We start from the raw sequence: 17,602 nt of genomic DNA on the forward strand, positions 1-17,602 counted from the left end.
GTATGTTTTATGAGCTATGCGCTTCTGTCTTTGTGAAACTGTTGTAGATTGAAAAGACTATTATCAAAGTTTGTTGTTCTCTTTATGTTATGCTCTTTATGACATACTCTCCATTACAGTACAATAAAACACCATATTTTAAGCCCAGGAGACAATTTTCAATTCACTGAACTCACAGAGCATAATTACATCATGTTACAAAACAAACAAGCATTTCTACTGGGTGGAATGTCAATATTTTATTCAGATGACTGATGTTTTTCAGCAACACATTAAAAGTCTTAGCAAAAACATATTGGCATATTCAGTGCATGTAGTTATCACAATAGCCTTTCCTGATTGATAAAATGTGGGTCAAATTTAAAGATGGATCTCTTTTATATTCCAAAGTGCTCTACTGAATAGATTATTTCAGCAAGTGTAAAGCAATTTTATACAAAGACTGACTTTTGAACAGGTTCACTGAGTGATTTCCACATAGAAAAAAAAGGAAGAAAAGAAAAACCACTGCGCAACATTACAGCCAGCACCCCATTAGGCTTCCAGACTGATGAGTTGAATGTCCCAATAACCAAACAGAAACAATTTTTTAATTGAAGAACTGCAGTCCAAATCCCTGCATGAAGATCTGAGCCATCAAGACCGTCATTTTCAACTCTTCATACAAGTGTTCAACTGTATAATCTCGTTTTGCTCTTCCCCATTGTTCCTCTGCATTAATCTGACTTCTCCTTCTCCTTCATGTGTAGAAAAACTATGCTGAAGACAAAGAGTCCTCCCATCATTGAGAAAACACTTGCATAGTACGGGAAGGCAGAGGGGATGAAGCGCTCATACTGAGTGTGCTGTAGAGGACGCACTGATACCTGTGGAAAAGAAATGCGAGAAATGTTAGCCCACCATATGTGATCATTAATGCTGTAATGATATAATGCTATCAATATTATTTCATTTCTAAGTATCATTGAACTGACAAGTGTAAATAAACCCATAATAGTTCAATCTGTTTTATTTTTGTTTTTTTAATTTGTCACTTTCACAACTGCGACCATACTGTTGATCTGGCTAAGCATTAGTCAAGTGATCATCTGATTAACTTGCCTGAGTGGAGGAGTAGAGATGTGTGTATCCCAGTCGGTTGTAGTCCACCTTGAACTGGAATACTCCATACACATCAGGGAGCTTGAACTGGACACTGTATTTACCACCTAGCAGAGATAAAACACAGCATTTAATGTATAGTTGATGCAGTTTATGACAGCAAAGGTGAATGCAACTCACATCGTGATGAGAAAACATATGTAGGTTGTAAGCATTTATTTAATGTATATATAACAGGGCCACATATATATGTATATATAATGTATATATTTTCTTCAAGCACAGCCACATACCATTTTTCTTGAGATAAGTCCTGACGAAGGGATCGATCCTCACAAACTCAAGCTGAATATCGTCTCCATCAAAGGGCACCCACTGGCCCTCAGACAACATCTCAATGACAATGCTGTACTCCTGCATTGAACAGTGTTACACTGGTTAAGATTCATATGTACAAATACATAGCTTCACTTTCAGGCTATAAAGAAATACTTTCCAGGTAATGACTGTCTTGATAACACACTGAAACTTTCAACTAACCACAAGGTCAGTGATGGTGTAGGCTGCAGGGGGAGTGGTCTCTCCCACAGGATGATGGGTAACGGCTCCCACCCTGAGAACTCCAGCCTCCTTGAACACCCAGCGAGACAAAGCCTCGGCCAGCTCCAAGTTCCCTGTCTGGTCATGCCTAACAAAGATCACAACAAGGAAAAGAGGGCATCAACCACAGCAGAATAATGTCTTGTCAGTCCTTAAAAAAAAAAAAAAAAAAAAAAAAAAATTAACTGAACTGTAATTTAGTCAAGTGAGAGTCTTCAACCTCTGATGGGATAGAGTCTGAATCCAAGAATACTGAATACAGAATTTATAGTAAAACCAATCAAAGTTCTGCTGTTTGCCAGTAGAAGAATGAGAGTTAGTTTCCATCTCTGGAAATTTCCATTTGAACATGAGAATGTATAAATGTTAAAATACATATAATTACCAAATACAATCTGTCTGTCCTCTATACGAATCATCACTGTCTAAAAGAACCTGTCATTAAAAGCCTCATATTTACCGGCTTCCCCAAGACAAGTTAACTACAGGGCTTTAAATATAACACCTTAATACTTATTTAAAGACTACTAAAGATCGACTTTCATTCTACACATTAACCTGATAAAAAGAAAAAAAGCCTGCACACCTAGTGACTTTACATTAGAAATAAGCTGCAGGCTAGTGGGAACATTCACAGATTAAATTGGCTGTATATATAACAACTAATAAAATAAAGAACAAATTTAAAAAAAATTAAAGTGGTGATGAAAATTTTGACTGTGTAATTTGAAGCTATAATAGTATCAGACAGATAAGAGGAAGGATTTAAGTGAACAGTGAGGCCCACCTCTGGGATCCAGGTGTGGCTTTCTGCACAGCAGAGTTGAAGAAGGTATCACTGAAGAAATCCAGTGAGCCGCTGAAAACCACTCTAGCATTGTTTCTGGCCTGAAGGCCGGCAATCAGCAGGGTGTTCTTGCCCACAGCATGAGGATACTTGACAAATACAAAATTATTAGAAATGAGTTAAAGCATGTTAAACATTTTAAAGTTAATTTCTAATACAGAGAATACAATGCAATCTATGAGTTCTGATGCTCCACATAGACACTAGCACTAGTTTCTATATAATACTTTTCCCTCAATAAGCACATTCTTAATTTAGAATATGAAGTTCTGAAGATTTGTCAGTGATGCTACCTGAGAGATGGGTCTGTCAGGGAAAAAGGAGTAGGAGGTTGAGGAGCCAGTAAGGATATCCAGGACAAGAGGGTTGTCTGGGTCTGCCACCATGCTGAGAGAGATGGAGGTATGGCATGATTAGAAAAATGTTATTAGATTTTTTGCACTGTGGTGAATAGTAGTTGCTTTATGTTGTGCTTACCCAACACCTTTGAATAAAATAGGTTTATGTGTGGGTTTGCCGACAATAGTGGGGGCTTTCAGCAGGTTCTCTGGGTCAGCCACTATCAGAGTGTGCTAGGGACAAGAAAGACCACTTGTAAATAACAGTGTTAAATGTTCCTTCTACAGACCAGATTTATAAATGTTAATGTATCTGCTGTCTTCAACAGAACACTGTTTACCTCTCCAGGATCAGATACATCGTAATTGTGATGGTCAATGACAGCAGTCTTTTCCTCATCAAACTCAATGCCACACTCACTGCCAAGCTCCCTCAGTGGGTCACCTGTGCAACAGGACAAAGGCATGAATATGCAGTGCAAATATCCTAGAGTTTTAGATGAGGTAATATTGCATCAAAGGCTATTAGAAACCAACTGACCAATATCTGAACTAGCAGCAACCAGCACATTGCCTCCACCATCAATGAAGGACGTAATAGTCTCCACATTAATATTTCCTCCAAAGTCTGCAGGTCACAAAAATAATAATATTGTTACTCATAATAATAACCTTACAGATTGTTTTAACAATGCAAACACACACCATAAATTTGTTAAATTAATTTGGAATAGGAAGTATGAAATTTACCCTCAACTGATGGGGAAAAGATGATTAGATGGTCATACAGGAACTGGCCATATTTGATCAGAGACAGAGAAGGATCATCAGCTGTCTTAAATGTCAGGTCAAAGCCACGGTCTGAAAAGGAGAGACATTATCAGTATCACACCTGCACAACAAACAAACTGCGTGCATCGTTTTGAACTTTTAAAAGACTTGGAACACTCAATAACACCATTAAAGACTATAAGATTATAATCACAAATGTGTGACAATACCACCAGTGTTATGAAAAGTAGTATTCCACGTCAGCCTATGAACACATTTTATTATAAGCACCCTATAAATTTCACTGCCCTCATGAGAAAGTGGGTGTCTAGATAAATACTGGGAGATGCAAGGCAGCTTACAATACTTAAGCTCTTTGGTTGGAGATAACCGCTGACTATTACAATACCAATGAATATATACTGTATTATATTATTAGCTATTTGGTGAACCACAAGTACACCGAAAAGAATATAAATCTAGTATGGAAGAAATGCAATGTGTGTTAACATTACGCATTACGTACACTACCATTACTTAACTAAAACACATTAAGCAAATAGAGAATTCAACGGGGTTTGGCCAGACACAGAACATAATACAGCTAAGCTAACGTTAGCATGAAGCTAAAGATTGCTAAACCAAGGAACAAAAAAAGCCCTATATTAGCTAACTATATGTTTGCAACATTAGAGAGAAGTATATTAGTGCAATATAGAAAATCCACGGAGCAATAAGCATGAATCTTGCACGGACCTGCCAGACTGCGGAAGAACATTGAATGAGTGTCTCTGATGTTGAGGTTGTCCAGCAGGACCAACGTCTTGCCGTCGGCCAACACGCAAGGAAACATGGACACCAACGAGAGCAACACAAGGACATTGATGCTCAGAAAGCTGAACTTCCGTTGGGTCATTTTTTCGGTCCGTTTAGTGGACGATGATGAAGAACCGGACCGGTTCATCTGCATGACTGCTGTCAAAGCCGCCATTTTGCTGCAGAAGTCGACGTCAGCGTTAGTAGTCGACTTAACTTTGACCCCGAGATCCAGCCAATCACAATAAGGAACGCGTCACTCCTTAACTCCACCAATAGGATGAGAGGTTTATTATAAGGCCGCCTGGCATGGAGAATGCAGGTTTGGGGCTGTGAAAATCTCTACAATATTTATTGGATAATTATAACTAATCCATATCTCTTATTAAAGGTAGTATTACCACATGTTTGTGTATACTTATTTAAGGTAGAAAAAAAACGAATGAACAATTTACCAAACTGTAGTTTATTAATATATACGTTTTATTAATGTTTGTGTCTGGCAGGCTGCAAAAGCATAGGGTATTTCTGTGAAAATGTAAAAGTAACTACACAACTCAAGGCTGGTCAGACAGTGATTCTTCTTTATTGAGCTCATAAGGAGTGAGTCTGAACAATGCTTCTTGCATTGAGACATATGACAATAATAACATAAAACCACTGGTGACAGGAAACTCTCCTCATACAGCAATACCAGAAAAAAAGCTGCCTTGCTATCAAGGCTAAACTGAGAATTGTTAACCACCATCACAGATATTCATCTTGTATCAGAGGTATTAAGACGTTATTAGAGGGAACATAACATACATAGAAATATTACGCATGCACAGCATTTACAACATTTGCCAGAAAATTAACAAATGACATTCTACTTCTTAAAGAAGGACAAGGTGATATTTAGCCCCTCCCATTAAAGTTTTTAGTTCATGTAAATAATCTCTATCTTTCCATGAAAATACTAAGTACAATAAAATATCTGGATTAAGGAAAACGTATCTCATTTGGGTGAAATATAACTGAGGTCTTTAAGTTATATTCGGTAAGACTGAATTGTGATCTAAATGGTTTCTGTAAAGGAAAATGCACACTCCTGCATTTAAGTCTAAAAATAAACAAACTGTACAAAATAGCATAAACATCTCTTACAGAATTCTCAACATTATTTACTACATCACTGGATCTCACCTCCTTTACTGGACGTAGGATGCCAAAACACATAATTTATGGCCACAAATCTTGAGATAAGTTTAAATGTAATTCATTTTTAAACGTGTATTATGTTATAAATTCCGTTTAGGTAGTTTATTTTTAACATAATGGAATGCTGAAGGCCTCACCAACTCGACTTATTGTATTTCATCATATACAAATTATATATTTCTGTCACAAATAATAATATATACCAGTAATAAATCTGCCTTTCTATGTGTGACTCTCACACTCCATCTCTTCTTTTTCCTCCTCCACCTCTGCTGCAGCTTCATCTTTTCCCTCTGTAAGAAGATCTCCAGACTCTCTCTCATCCTCAGAAACCACCACTCCTGACCCTTCTTCCTGGTCTTGTGTTTCTCCCAAGATCCCCCCTTCTGCTTCTCCTTCTCCACCCTGGGCTCGGAAGATCAGTTCCCCTTCCTGGATGACCTGTTCAGCTGTGGGTTGCCATGTTGTGGCAGTATCCCCCTCAGCAGTGGTGGCTGCGGTGTACTGGTAGAAGTCAGAATCTGCCTGAAACATGACCAGGGCCTGCGCTGTGTGGATCCGTACGTGTTGGGCTAAGGAGCTTGCATCCAAGAATTTATCACCACATGAATCACAGGCATACAAGATCTGGGTGTTAGGGTCTGGGAACAGAAGAAGAATTGATAGACGAACTAAGTCATTCATATTTCTTATACTATTTGCTCCCTTTAAAGTCTGATAAATTCATGTAACAATTTTCTTAAAGTTTTACCTGCTTCCTGCACTTTCTCTACTGCTTTGGTGATTTCAGCTTTTAAGGCCTCAGTCTCATCTGCAGACACTGAAGCAGTCACTGGCACAACTGTAAACAAACACATGGCACAAGGCAGGGAAACACTCATTACTGTCTTTTACTCGCATGCTTGTTTTATTATATGTAAGTGCAGACTCATTATCTGCAGTATTTGTATTGATATCGCCAGCATACTGACATTTCCTCTGAAATCACCCAAAGCCACACTGAAGATGCTGTCTGACCTGTCAGCTGAGCTACAGCACTGGCTGCCAGGGCCTCGGTTGCCAGGGTGACGATGTCCTCTGTGGTGACTGTAACTATGTTGATCTCACTGTCAGAGGTGGCTGTCCCTGTGCATGCATCAGACCCCTCATCTACACTGCCCCCGGCTACAACCAGCCGCTTCATGCCAGCCTTGCCATGGTGGACGGTCTTGACATGGGAGCGCAGGTTGTCCACCCGGTTGAACCCTCGACCACATTTATCACACAGGAAAGGTTTCTCCCCTGAGAAAGTGAGATATACAAAATGAGAAAAAAACACTCAACTGATAATTTAAGGATGAAAGTTCAGTTGGATGTAAACTGGTTGCAAAAGGCACTGAAGTCCTCATCAGGTGAAAGTGAATGTCCTCAATTACCTCGATGACCAATGACATTATTTGTTCTTACCTGTGTGAATAATAATGTGCTTCGACAGGTCTCCCACATTGACAAATGCCTTATTGCACATCTGACACTTGTGTGGTCGGACATTGTCATGATGGCGAATATGATTAGCCAACTGACTGGACTGCACAAACCTGTCGAGACAGATATAAGAGAAACATATTTTCTCTCAGCTGGCTTTCAAATTGTTAAAAATGTGCTCACTTATTAATTTCATGTCAGTAGCCAACCATTTGATGGTATTCTTAACATATATATTAAAAAAAAAAAATCACTGCACCATGTATGTCAATTAAGAAATATGTGGTCTGTGATTCCCTCCTTTCCCTTTGCAGGGCAAACCCTTTAACCTGTAGTTAATAATGTTTGTTTTCTCTTTACACATGGCGACACCTACTAGTTGGAAATATTCACATTATGGTGTTCTCTAGGTACAAGTGAGCATGAAAAATAAGCCTATTGTGATATTAGCTGACCTTTTGCCGCAGCGATCACACACATACGGCTTCTCCCCCGTGTGCTGGCGAACATGAGCAATAAGGGAGCTGGCCTGGGTGAAGGCTTTGCCACAGATAGGACAGACGCAAGGCTTCTCTCCTGAAACAAAACAATTACCAACCATCTCACTATAGTGGGATGTAGATACTACTCGTGTTGTATCACCATGACAAATGAGAATAATGTATATTGTCTCCACATTCCACAATCAGTCTGAATGTCATGGTACCTGTGTGGATGCGTTCATGCCGCTGCAGAGCTCCAGGGTCACTGAAAGCTCTCTGGCAGTGCACACATATGTATGGTTTCTCCCCACTGTGGACCCGCAGATGTCTCTTCAGATTTCCTAAAAAGCAGATACCACCACAAAACAAATGACTCAAAGCAAAGAGAAAGACTGTGCACACAGGTGATGCACATATGCTATTCTATTAAATATTAAATGTAACATTTAAACATCTGAAAAGGTCAATGTCAGGAGCTGATTATAAAGTAGCTTTTGAAGGTCATTCTGGGAGTTCGAGGTGACTCTTTGGTACATGTCAGTTGCTGAAGATGGATCACTAAAAGCAGTTTATTAACTTTTAATGAAATCAGATGACAACAGCAGGGCTCCAAAAAGCAATTATTTTCATTATCAAGTCATCTGTCCAAAACCCAAAGATAAGGAAATAAATAAGGTAACTCTCACATTTGAGAAGCTGAAATCTGAGTGGTCTTGGCTTTTTCAAATTATAAGTAACTTGATTAGGAGTTGATTATTTTCTGCCTATCAACCAGTCAAAAATCTACTGATAGTTTCAGCATAGACAATATTTATAATTATAATTTAATACACATCCAAATGCGACATCAGAAAGAACTATATATTCCATACTGGGCAACACCAATTTCTGCATCTACATTGCTGCACCTTGTAACACTCTTTTCTGTGTGGTTAAGATGAAGATACCAGCAGAAACAAAGTAGATAAGAGTGAAAATATTTTTAAGTAAAGTAGACAAAGCATTAACTCTCTTTTTAAAGAATATCATTCTGATTTGTTGTGGGTGTCTTGTTTTAAGTGAGAGGCAATCTGTACTGTCACTAAACTGATGAGTTTCCGTTTAGGTCTCAGGGATTCACCTGCCACCAGGTAATTTCTTCATAGGTAGATCAATTTTTTGAGGGCATTTTATTTTTTTTTTAATAAAAACACAACCTGTGTAGATTCTTATGAATTAAATCAGCCTATAATAGAAAAAATAAAATTTTAGAAGAAAAAAAAAAGGATAGTCCATATTGTCTTCTTACCAGAAGTAGTAAACTGTTTGCCACATTCTTTGCACTTGAGAGGCCCATCTGCAATGTGGATTTTTAAGTGAGCCTTCAGATTTCCCACCTAAAGAGAACACAAAACTGTCAGATGCGGTCTTTTCACACTAAGACTAAAATGTCTGGTTACATTTAGTTGGCATTTAAGTTAATGAACTATACATAAAAGGTGATGTAATTATGCCTGCAGTTTTTCCACAAAAAGCCAAACATTCTCGAACACAGTGTTACCTGGTTGAAGCGCTTGTCGCAATGCGGACACTTGTTGCCCTTCTCTGTGTCGTGTGTTTCCAGATGTCGCATCTTGGCTGTGGGGTCGGAGAACGACTTGTCACAGTAGTCACAATGATATGGCTTCTCACCACTGTGCACGAGCTGGTGGCGCTTCAGGTTGCCAGACGTGGTGAAGAGCTTGCCACACACATCACAGCTGTATCGTGCTTCACCTGTGTGACGTTTGCGGTGCAAGTTGAGAAGGCTGATCTGGCGGTAGCTTTTTCCACAAGTAGAGCAGCAGTATGGCTTCAGAGGGCTGGGAAGGAACAAGAACTCAACGTGAGACACAAACCTGTCAGAGCTCAGTAGAAAGGTATCACTATGAAGCAGTGCAGGTAAACTATGTGTCTCTGAAGAAAATAAATGATTCACCTATGTGTTTTCTCATGGGCTTTACAGGCTGCAGGGTCAGAGAAAGCCTTGTTGCAGTCCCGACAGCTAAACGGCTTCTCTCCTGTATGAATACGCATGTGTCTCTTGAAATTACCAGTGTGGGTAAATTTCTTCCCACAGTCCTGGAAAGAAGAAAGGAATTTTCCATAAGGAATATACAGACAATGATTTTATTGCTATACCAATATAGTCAATATTTGCAGAGACTCCCAGTGTTACCAACATCAGCAAATATTTCAGCTTTAATGCTCCTGCGCACTGTGTTTTGCTGTGCCTGTCTGGCACTAGTGTGACAGTAAAGAGCAGTGCTGCACCTTGTAACTAAACATTCATGATATTAACTTTCATCCACAAACTATAAGCAACATTACATCTGTCAAAAGGTAAACATGAAAGTAATAAGGTTTAAACTTTATTAAGTTACTTTATGATTCCATCCTGCACACACTTTTTCTCACCTCACATTTGTGTGTTACAGAGCTGTAAGGTTTTGACTCAGATCGGCTGCTCATAGACGCTGCCTGAGTTTGTTTCCCATCTCTCTCACTGCTTGAATCCACAGCTTCTGCCTGCTCGCCATCTTCTTCAGCACCTTCTTCATCAGCAGTTTCCCCACCTCCAGTTTCCCCACCTCCAGTCTCTCCACCTCCAGTCTCTCCATGATTATCCTGCTGTTCTTCAGCCTCCTCCCCCAGCTCTGCCACCCTCTTCTCATTTTTTTGTGATGATGTGCCTTCATCATCTGAGTCATTGTCTGTTAGTACAGTAACAGAATACTTGACACTGACATGCTTTCCAGAATTCTGACTGGAAACTGCAACTGCTACAATAGCAAAGCCACTTTCATTTCACATTTCATTAACCATTTTACTGATAACCTGGAACTGAATGTAAGACTAAGATAATCATACTAGTTCTAATCAAACAATAAAAATTCTCGTTATTACTATATGATGATGCTGAACACATATGATAAAGTGGCATTTAGGCAAAAACATGTGCCAGCCTGCTCACCAGGTGGGAAGTTTCTTCGAGGGGGTTTTCTGATTCTTCTCCCTCTGGAGCTCATATAGGATGAGCTGCCAGCAGATGTCAACTGTGATTCTGTGAATAAAATAAAAAATCTCCTAGTTTATTTGTCCAAAATCCGTATTGCTCTTGTCACAAAGACTGTAAAGTAGCATGGGCACATACCAAATGGAATATATAAACACTTACTGGGCATGTAGTCGGTGTCAGAGGGATCATCTTGAAATTCAGGTGCATCTTGTGGACTATTTTCTGTTTCCTTCTTTACACATATCTTCTTTTGAGCAGAAATTGGGGTGGTTTTTGAGGGTCGTCCTCTGCCTGAGTGGAGTCTGGTGGGGGAAGGCTGAGAAACATTGTGCTGTGCTTCAACAGAGAGGTCTTTCTTTAAATTTTCCTGAATTTGTGTGGGTTCTTTATCTTCAGTGGGGGTGGTAGAAGGACTATCTTCAACTTGGGATGCCACTTCTGCCAGGTCACTCTCCAGTTCATTCCTCTGCTCTCTTTCTGCTGTTTTTTCTTCTGGTTTGTTAAAGAAATATTGAAAGTAAGAAAATCATGTCATCATTTTTCCAGAGACAGAATTTAGCAGCCATAATAAAAGGTTAACATCAGCATCACACTTGTAAAATTGTTAACACAGTATGTAAAGAGGATTGATGCATTTCTTTAGAAAGAATAATTACGCTTATTATTTACTGCAGCTCGACATAAAAAAAAGAAAATCTCTAAAGCTATATAACTGTACTTACCAACAGCATAATCCAGTGTTATGAGGGAAGGAGCTGGATTTGCGATTGATTGGTATGCAGAACAAGCATTTACAATCTCTTGCATTTGTAGAAAGTTTGCAACAGCCATCACATCTTCAATGTTCTGTGAAGTTAAACTTAGTTTGGCTGTGTACATAAACTCCAGGACTTGACCCAAACCTGCAAAGAATATTAGAAATATGTCAGACAACAGAGATGATGGGGTATAATATTTAAGTAAACTGTTAATATATGAGCACGAAAGTATGCAGCCAGACTGTGATCTACCTGCTGCATTGCTGATGTCCAAATGCACGACATCTTTCTGATCTAGGAAGAGGGTGCGGAAGTAGACACTGCAGGCTGCCAGTACAGCTTTGTGGGCCTTAAAGTCCACCCCATCCACAACAAAGGTGCAGTCACACAGCAGGCCCTGCTTGCGCTGCCTGTTAAGCTGCTCCAAAACCTTCCCACTGTGCCATGGGAAGTCCATGGCGTTGATGGCTTAAGGATGGTGGAACAGGTTGGCAAGCAGACACAGGCTCCGTGGACCACTGTCAAACAAAATGACCCTGTATCATCCTTCAAAAAAACATTTATTACAATATTACTGAAGCTCCACTGTATTCAAACTATAGTCAGGAACTTTATTGGATGGGTGTTGAACAATTTAACTATACTGATTCACCAAAACCAAAAATGCTGTGAAAAAACAAGATAACACCAAATTACAACTCATTCAGTAAACCAGTGTTTTAATCAGGTGTCTGTATGTGAATCCTTCCACAGCCGAGATAGACACTAATACTTTCTGACTTTAACGGATCAAACAAGTACTTTATTAAACATGTGCTTTATTATGTGCAAAGTGTGCGTGTTTGTGCTGTATTGCGGGTGAATGGCAGTGGTTGTTGCACACACATCGGCGTAAACATTAGACTATTATTCTACAGGACAGCACCAGGACATACCCGAGGCAAAACACCCAAAACAAATGAGCCTTCAGCACACAGCTAGCTAACTAACGCTGAACTCTAAAAAACAATAACAACGCGATGAAATAAGATGCAAAATGACTAGTTAACTTAGTTATATTAATCAAAATGACACCGTGGCGTTACATTAGCGTTAATTAAGCCTGAAGTGATGTTTAGGAGGCCACGGAAAAAAACACCTGTAAATGTGCTTTGTGACTGGAAATGTTGCTTTCTCTAAAAGTTTCAACAGCTTGACTTGGCAGTGCATCGATTACAATTCCTCAATCCTTGCAGGTTTTTTATCAGGGATTAATTTAGCGTGCCTTGACATGCATGTACTGAAGAGACAAGATGGCGGGCCCAAGAGTCGGGCCTTGTTGTTTTCGCAGCGAGCTCGCTCTTTGAGCGCCATTTTAAAATAAACCGACCCCTGATTTACCTCCTTATTCTCGCGTCCTCACTCCGGGATCAAAGTGCTGGGCTGTGCGATGTTATGGATTGTTTGACGCACTTAGGAAAAGCGACCCCAATCGAGTTTTTCGGTGATCGATCCTGCCCCGCTAACTCCGTCCTCCGACATCTTCCTCTCTCTGATCGATTGATAGGGACCGGCCGGATGTATCGTTGGAGCACGCGCACTTTGCCCACGTGCTGTGGTGCTGATGACCGCGCGGTGGCGCAATAGACTCGCGCTCACGTGATTTGCTATATTGATAAACTCTGTAGAAATGCTTTACACACGTATGTAGCTCATTAAACCGACTAATACGTTTTTGGGCAGTTTTAAATTTTACATACATAATTTACTATACAGTTCTGAGTAGCATTAAACTAATATTTAATGTGTTTTGTAGCAGTAATGCTGCAGAATCAGCTCCAAAGTAGGTCTACTCATGAAGAATATAAAAGCAATAATTTCAAGGCGAATGCGGTACAACACTATAATATGTATATACTATGTGTTTAATCATGTGGCCTCCCTCAAGGAGAAGCACACCAACATGCAAAGGCCACTGGCTCACAGTGGAGTAAATTATGGCCTCACAACATCGGCCAAAATTATTGTATTATAAATGATTTTGCCTTGAATAGCGTCTTTGAAATTCTTTTCACATGAAAGCAGCAAAGATGCTTCATAAATACCTCCACACACAAAAGACTGAATAGAAACGCATTCACCCTGTGTACAATACCTGAAAGCTACTATTTCTATTGATTTGGAGATTAGTTTGTTGAGTGGTGCTCACAGTTTACCAATTTTTTGTTGTCCTGTTTTTTATTTTAATACTTTCAAAAACGCATTTGGTTGTAAGCATGTAAAATCAAAATAACTTGTATTAAAAAAATGAAATTGCCATATATGATGCCATAGGTGTATTCTGTTTAAAAACTGGAAAATAGATCTGTCTCTGTTTGTTGTACCTGACCTGAATGATAGATGGAGATTTCAGTTTTTTTCCATTTTTTAAACTAAATCTTAACATTGATTTCTAATAATTTTGTTAAACTTTCACGCTCCAAATAACTGATACAGTTCATAAATCCTATCAGTCATCAGTCAAAATACTTACACAGTGCAGGATGTTTATTGCCAAAGCTGGAGAATTTTATTCACACAAATAATATTATATAATAAATTATTATTAGTGAGCAACCATTAGTGTCTGAGGTGTGTTTTACAGGAGTAACTATGTTAGAGGACAGGAGAAACATAAGTGACCATGTCAGTTAACTTCATGGTGTGTGCATCCTTGAGTTGTACATCTCCAAGCCCCTGTGGCTCACTGTGTTAAGTGGAAGTATGCCTTATCACTGCAAGTAGGGTGAACTAACTCAGAATATAAATGAGCAGCAACAGGTTTTTAATCTCTAAGTGTGAAACACAGAATGGAAATAGAGAAAGTAGCATAAAAAACACAAGAGGCAGGGGTTTGTTAGAAACGCTGTCCCTCTCTAGATCTTGATTTCAGTGCGGAAGGTCTGTACAAGCTCATGTTTGGCAGGATGTCGCCGCGCCCGGACTGTTAGGGTCCCCTCTGCACCCAGTGATGATGTCACTGAGGTGGGGTCCACATCCTCGGGTAGCTGACACTTATGAGTGAACGTGTTCATCACTGAACCATCCTGGGCCAACTGTAAAAGACAGAATATTAGAGATGACTTGTTGCTGACTGAAGACAGATGATTAATAGCTCTGATCACATTTAGACACATATTAATATGTTAATGACAGGTTAATACGGTAAGAAAACTAACATTATTTTAACATCTCTAAGACATACATAATCAAAAGGAAGGCTGCTCACCTTTTCTGCACGAACTTCTATCTGGTTGTTGGATGTGGTGACAATGACATCTTCAGGGGAGAAGTCTCGCACATCAACCGTGAACTGATATGAATCCCCAAGAGTTTTAATATTTCCAGTTTCACCTGAAACCACCACAAGATTAAAGGGGTATTAGCTTAATTTGTCAATTCATTTTCATTACTTGCTAATGAGCATGAACTCACATTTTTATTGGTCTAATGAGAATAAAGGGTCTTTTCAAGCTGCAAGATATGTTGTCTTAGAAGAAACTATTGTCATTTGTTCATTCAGTTCATTAAAATCTACTAAAACAAAAGTCAGCTTATAACATTTCGATCTTGGATAGAAGCAACAGAACCTAAGTACATGGCACACCATTGACCATGGGGATACTATGTAATGCTAGATATTTGGATTTTAAATGGCTAAGACACTTGTGAATGTGACTTTCTTAGTTGGCGAATAAAATTCTAAATTTTATGATTCGGATCTTTATACTATATAACCATACAGTAGTCACTGTAAAGTCAGTTCAAATACAGCTATAATGTAATTTGACTTTTCTCTTTCTATCTTTTAATAATTTTATGTTTCCTTTATATAGCTTGGGGTTTGTGTTCTTTAAAGTTATATTCACTTTTTTGCCACTTGGGGCAGTAAGACAATCATTTGACATACAGTGTTATCACCTTATAAAAGTGAACATAGTGTGGAAAATAATTTCCTATGAGGATTTATGTCCACCTAGTTAATGTACTGTAATATCAATAATCACACTCTCCTTCTAGCTCTAGTTTTGGTCTTCACCAACTCTTTAATTTAAAAAAGCGCTTCTTTGGCTTTTATGTTCACCAGTTAGCTGCTTTTTGGCCTCTGGTCTTAGGTAGTATACAGTAGGTTTATTTAGCTTTTTCCCTGGAAGAGCAGCTGCCTACTCTGGCTGGAAACAAGGTTGCAGAGAGGGAGGTGCACAGTAACCAAACCATAAGCTAAAAAGGTAATAATCTGCAGTTTTATAGTTATTTGATCCATTGTTAATATAATATGTTCATTAAAGAAGCTTTAATAATCTGCATGGGAAACAGTAACAGGGAACAGTAAAGAAACATATGACGATGATGTAGTGTGAAGCATTATCAGGTCAGTGACACTGACAACTGCCTGTCTCCAGTGATTCTGAGCTCAGAACCATGACCTTCCATAAAGCACCAGACTGGAAATGTGAGTGAAATTAGCTCTGACTTCACATGCAGGTTGGTTTGATTATGTGACATAATTCCCACTGTGTGTGTGTGTGTGTGTGTGTGTATACACTAGTCACCTGGCAACCATCTGGTCATTTCTTATACAAGCGTCATCCTAGATACTCAGTGTGTGAAGTCACACTGTTGGCGGTCAGTCCAGCATTCCCCAGCTTGCATGTGTGTGTGTGTGTGTGTGTATGCGTTCCCTTTAGCTGCACCCACCCTCAAACTCCAGTACTGCACCTATGTGATACCAAACACTCTAAATCAATTCTTCTCTACACCTGACACATAAGGCACGTGGACTCTGAGGCTGTTTAAAGTTCAAACATTCACACATCTATGTGGACGGCCAGTGAACTTTTACAGAACATTTCACATCAGCTCCACACATTACTGAGCCCGAAAACAAATCAGCACTGTAAAGTATCTGCTGTCCTTAATGTGTACTGTAAACACACAAATGCCTGACAAACCTGGAATAGAAAGCTGACCAAAAAGCATCTTCAACACAGTGTATTCTCTCATGTACATCTGTGTTCTTATAAACTCCTTTTTACAAACACAAAACAACAACAGAGAACATTTGCCTTTTAAATTCTGTCCTCCCTGTTGTCTCCTTCCTCTGGACTGTCACCTCACATTTTATGACTATTTTACGGTGATAAACAGCACACTGTACACAAATTGTGTCCAAGCGGAGACATAAATCTACTTTACAGCCAAAAATGTCACTCCTGCACAATATTGCCATTATTTTTATACCACTTTGCATACAGAATGAGCTACAGAGACCTGACATTTCTTAATGGAACTTACTGGAAAACCCTAAGGAGTCACCCCCAGGCCTCATGAAGGAGCCAAAGTCCTCAGCAAAGAGTCCCCGGCTTTTCTCCATGTATGGGTTACCCGAGGACGAAGACGAGGATGAGGATGAGGATGAGGTCTGGTGGAAACTTCGCTCCGATCGATAGGCAGAGGAGTTGGTCACACTCATGGATGGCTGTGAATGTTGGGTAAGTCAGAGGAGAGTAAAGGGAGAGAAGAGGGAGGCGGAGAGAGTTGATTATTCTAGTAGCTGCTCTTGGAGTCTTCCAGAGGCTTACTGTAAATGTAGAAATGATATACACTTCTTTTCTGGCTTCCCTTTTTTTTTGGATTTGGTTTATTTGTTTGTATTAGGTAAGACAATTTGTTTTCCTACCCTTCTGCAGCCACTTACCCACAGCCCTTATATACTGCATCGTCCCATGTGTGGGAGGTGCACACGTGTGTCACAGTTCATTGGGAAAGGGTAATAGTGCTCTATATTTATCAGGAGATGCACAGAGCCATAGAGAGAAGGCTCTGTGGCTGGAAAAGTTCTGGGCATTGAAGGGCCCTGAGGTTAAGAGTAGAAGAGAAGGCAGGATTTGATAGAGAGGTACAGAAAGAGAATGAAGGGGGCAACAGTTGTCATTCCACACACACCATCCCTGAAATAGCTCCCCTTTCCTCTGTTTAATACCCCCTTTGCTCCATCACTTCACATGTTCCTTCTGCTTTCTTCAGCCATTAACTGACAGTGTCCAATGTTTTCACAGCACAGTTGTGTCTCATTAGAGAGATTTTTGTCTTTTCAGGCCCCATTTCCAACTGAAGCGCTACTGCAAGTCATCAGTTTATTAATATCTCTCTCTGAACACGCTACATTA

The 17,602-nt window shown here is 39.5% G+C and overlaps 3 protein-coding genes across 6 annotated transcripts; all 3 read right to left on the reverse strand.

Moving 5' to 3' along the window:
• Positions 1-220: 220 nt before the first annotated feature.
• On the reverse strand, positions 221-4,681 carry ddost (dolichyl-diphosphooligosaccharide--protein glycosyltransferase subunit (non-catalytic)). Its single transcript, XM_026331374.1, has 11 exons — positions 4,414-4,681; positions 3,637-3,747; positions 3,428-3,514; positions 3,228-3,331; positions 3,026-3,120; positions 2,842-2,935; positions 2,489-2,637; positions 1,642-1,789; positions 1,395-1,515; positions 1,102-1,208; positions 221-866 (listed from the first exon to the last, which is right to left on the reverse strand). The coding sequence occupies exons 1-11, from the start codon at positions 4,646-4,648 to the stop codon at positions 717-719; spliced, it is 1,401 nt and encodes a 466-aa protein (XP_026187159.1). The 5' UTR covers positions 4,649-4,681; the 3' UTR covers positions 221-716.
• Positions 4,682-5,040: 359 nt separating this feature from the next.
• zbtb17 (zinc finger and BTB domain containing 17) lies at positions 5,041-12,971 on the reverse strand. Of its 3 annotated transcripts, XM_026333274.2 has the most exons (16): positions 12,795-12,970; positions 11,667-11,932; positions 11,379-11,558; positions 10,816-11,148; positions 10,612-10,701; positions 10,056-10,351; positions 9,577-9,719; positions 9,375-9,460; positions 9,160-9,236; positions 8,908-8,995; positions 7,844-7,960; positions 7,593-7,713; positions 7,120-7,250; positions 6,691-6,954; positions 6,425-6,514; positions 5,041-6,314 (listed from the first exon to the last, which is right to left on the reverse strand). In XM_026333274.2, exons 2-16 carry the CDS (start codon positions 11,869-11,871, stop codon positions 5,896-5,898), a joined length of 2,640 nt encoding a protein of 879 aa, XP_026189059.1. In that variant the 5' UTR covers positions 11,872-11,932; positions 12,795-12,970; the 3' UTR covers positions 5,041-5,895. The 3 variants fall into 3 exon arrangements, with proteins under 3 accessions (XP_026189059.1, XP_026189058.1, XP_026189057.1); XM_026333273.2 differs by having other exon boundaries at positions 9,160-9,460; positions 10,816-11,145; positions 12,795-12,971; XM_026333272.2 differs by having other exon boundaries at positions 5,244-6,314; positions 9,160-9,460.
• Positions 12,972-13,925: 954 nt separating this feature from the next.
• Positions 13,926-17,221, reverse strand: hspb7 (heat shock protein family, member 7 (cardiovascular)). Of its 2 annotated transcripts, none has more exons than XM_026331448.1 (4): positions 17,131-17,221; positions 16,728-16,911; positions 14,662-14,786; positions 13,926-14,488 (listed from the first exon to the last, which is right to left on the reverse strand). In XM_026331448.1, exons 2-4 carry the CDS (start codon positions 16,903-16,905, stop codon positions 14,309-14,311), a joined length of 483 nt encoding a protein of 160 aa, XP_026187233.1. In that variant the 5' UTR covers positions 16,906-16,911; positions 17,131-17,221; the 3' UTR covers positions 13,926-14,308. The 2 variants fall into 2 exon arrangements, with proteins under 2 accessions (XP_026187233.1, XP_026187234.1); XM_026331449.1 differs by lacking the exon at positions 17,131-17,221 and adding an exon at positions 17,113-17,126.
• Positions 17,222-17,602: the final 381 nt, after the last annotated feature.

This window comes from Mastacembelus armatus, chromosome 7, assembly GCF_900324485.2.
Source record: "Mastacembelus armatus chromosome 7, fMasArm1.2, whole genome shotgun sequence".
NCBI classification, from domain to species: Eukaryota; Metazoa; Chordata; class Actinopteri; order Synbranchiformes; family Mastacembelidae; genus Mastacembelus; species Mastacembelus armatus.

Bases quoted from the DNA above. Each gene is read 5' to 3' on its own strand.
- zbtb17 (XM_026333272.2), bottom strand. From the start codon at position 11,871: ATGGACTTCCCATGGCACAGTGGGAAGGTTTTGGAGCAGCTTAACAGG. The intron at 10,352-10,611 runs GTGAGCAGGCTG...CTGTACTAACAG, and splicing joins TCGAAGAAACTTCCCACCTG to ACAATGACTCAGATGATGAA. The intron at 6,315-6,424 runs GTAAAACTTTAA...TTCTGTTCCCAG, and splicing joins AGAGAAAGTGCAGGAAGCAG to ACCCTAACACCCAGATCTTG.
- hspb7 (XM_026331448.1), bottom strand. From the start codon at position 16,905: ATGAGTGTGACCAACTCCTCTGCCTATCGATCGGAGCGAAGTTTCCAC. The intron at 14,787-16,727 runs GTAAGTTCCATT...TGGTGGTTTCAG, and splicing joins TGACTCCTTAGGGTTTTCCA to GTGAAACTGGAAATATTAAA. The intron at 14,489-14,661 runs GTGAGCAGCCTT...TGTCTTTTACAG, and splicing joins TAGAAGTTCGTGCAGAAAAG to TTGGCCCAGGATGGTTCAGT.
- ddost (XM_026331374.1), bottom strand. From the start codon at position 4,648: ATGGCGGCTTTGACAGCAGTCATGCAGATGAACCGGTCCGGTTCTTCA. The intron at 3,748-4,413 runs GTCCGTGCAAGA...TCTCCTTTTCAG, and splicing joins GTTCTTCCGCAGTCTGGCAG to ACCGTGGCTTTGACCTGACA. The intron at 1,790-2,488 runs GTGGGCCTCACT...GATCTTTGTTAG, and splicing joins GCCACACCTGGATCCCAGAG to GCATGACCAGACAGGGAACT.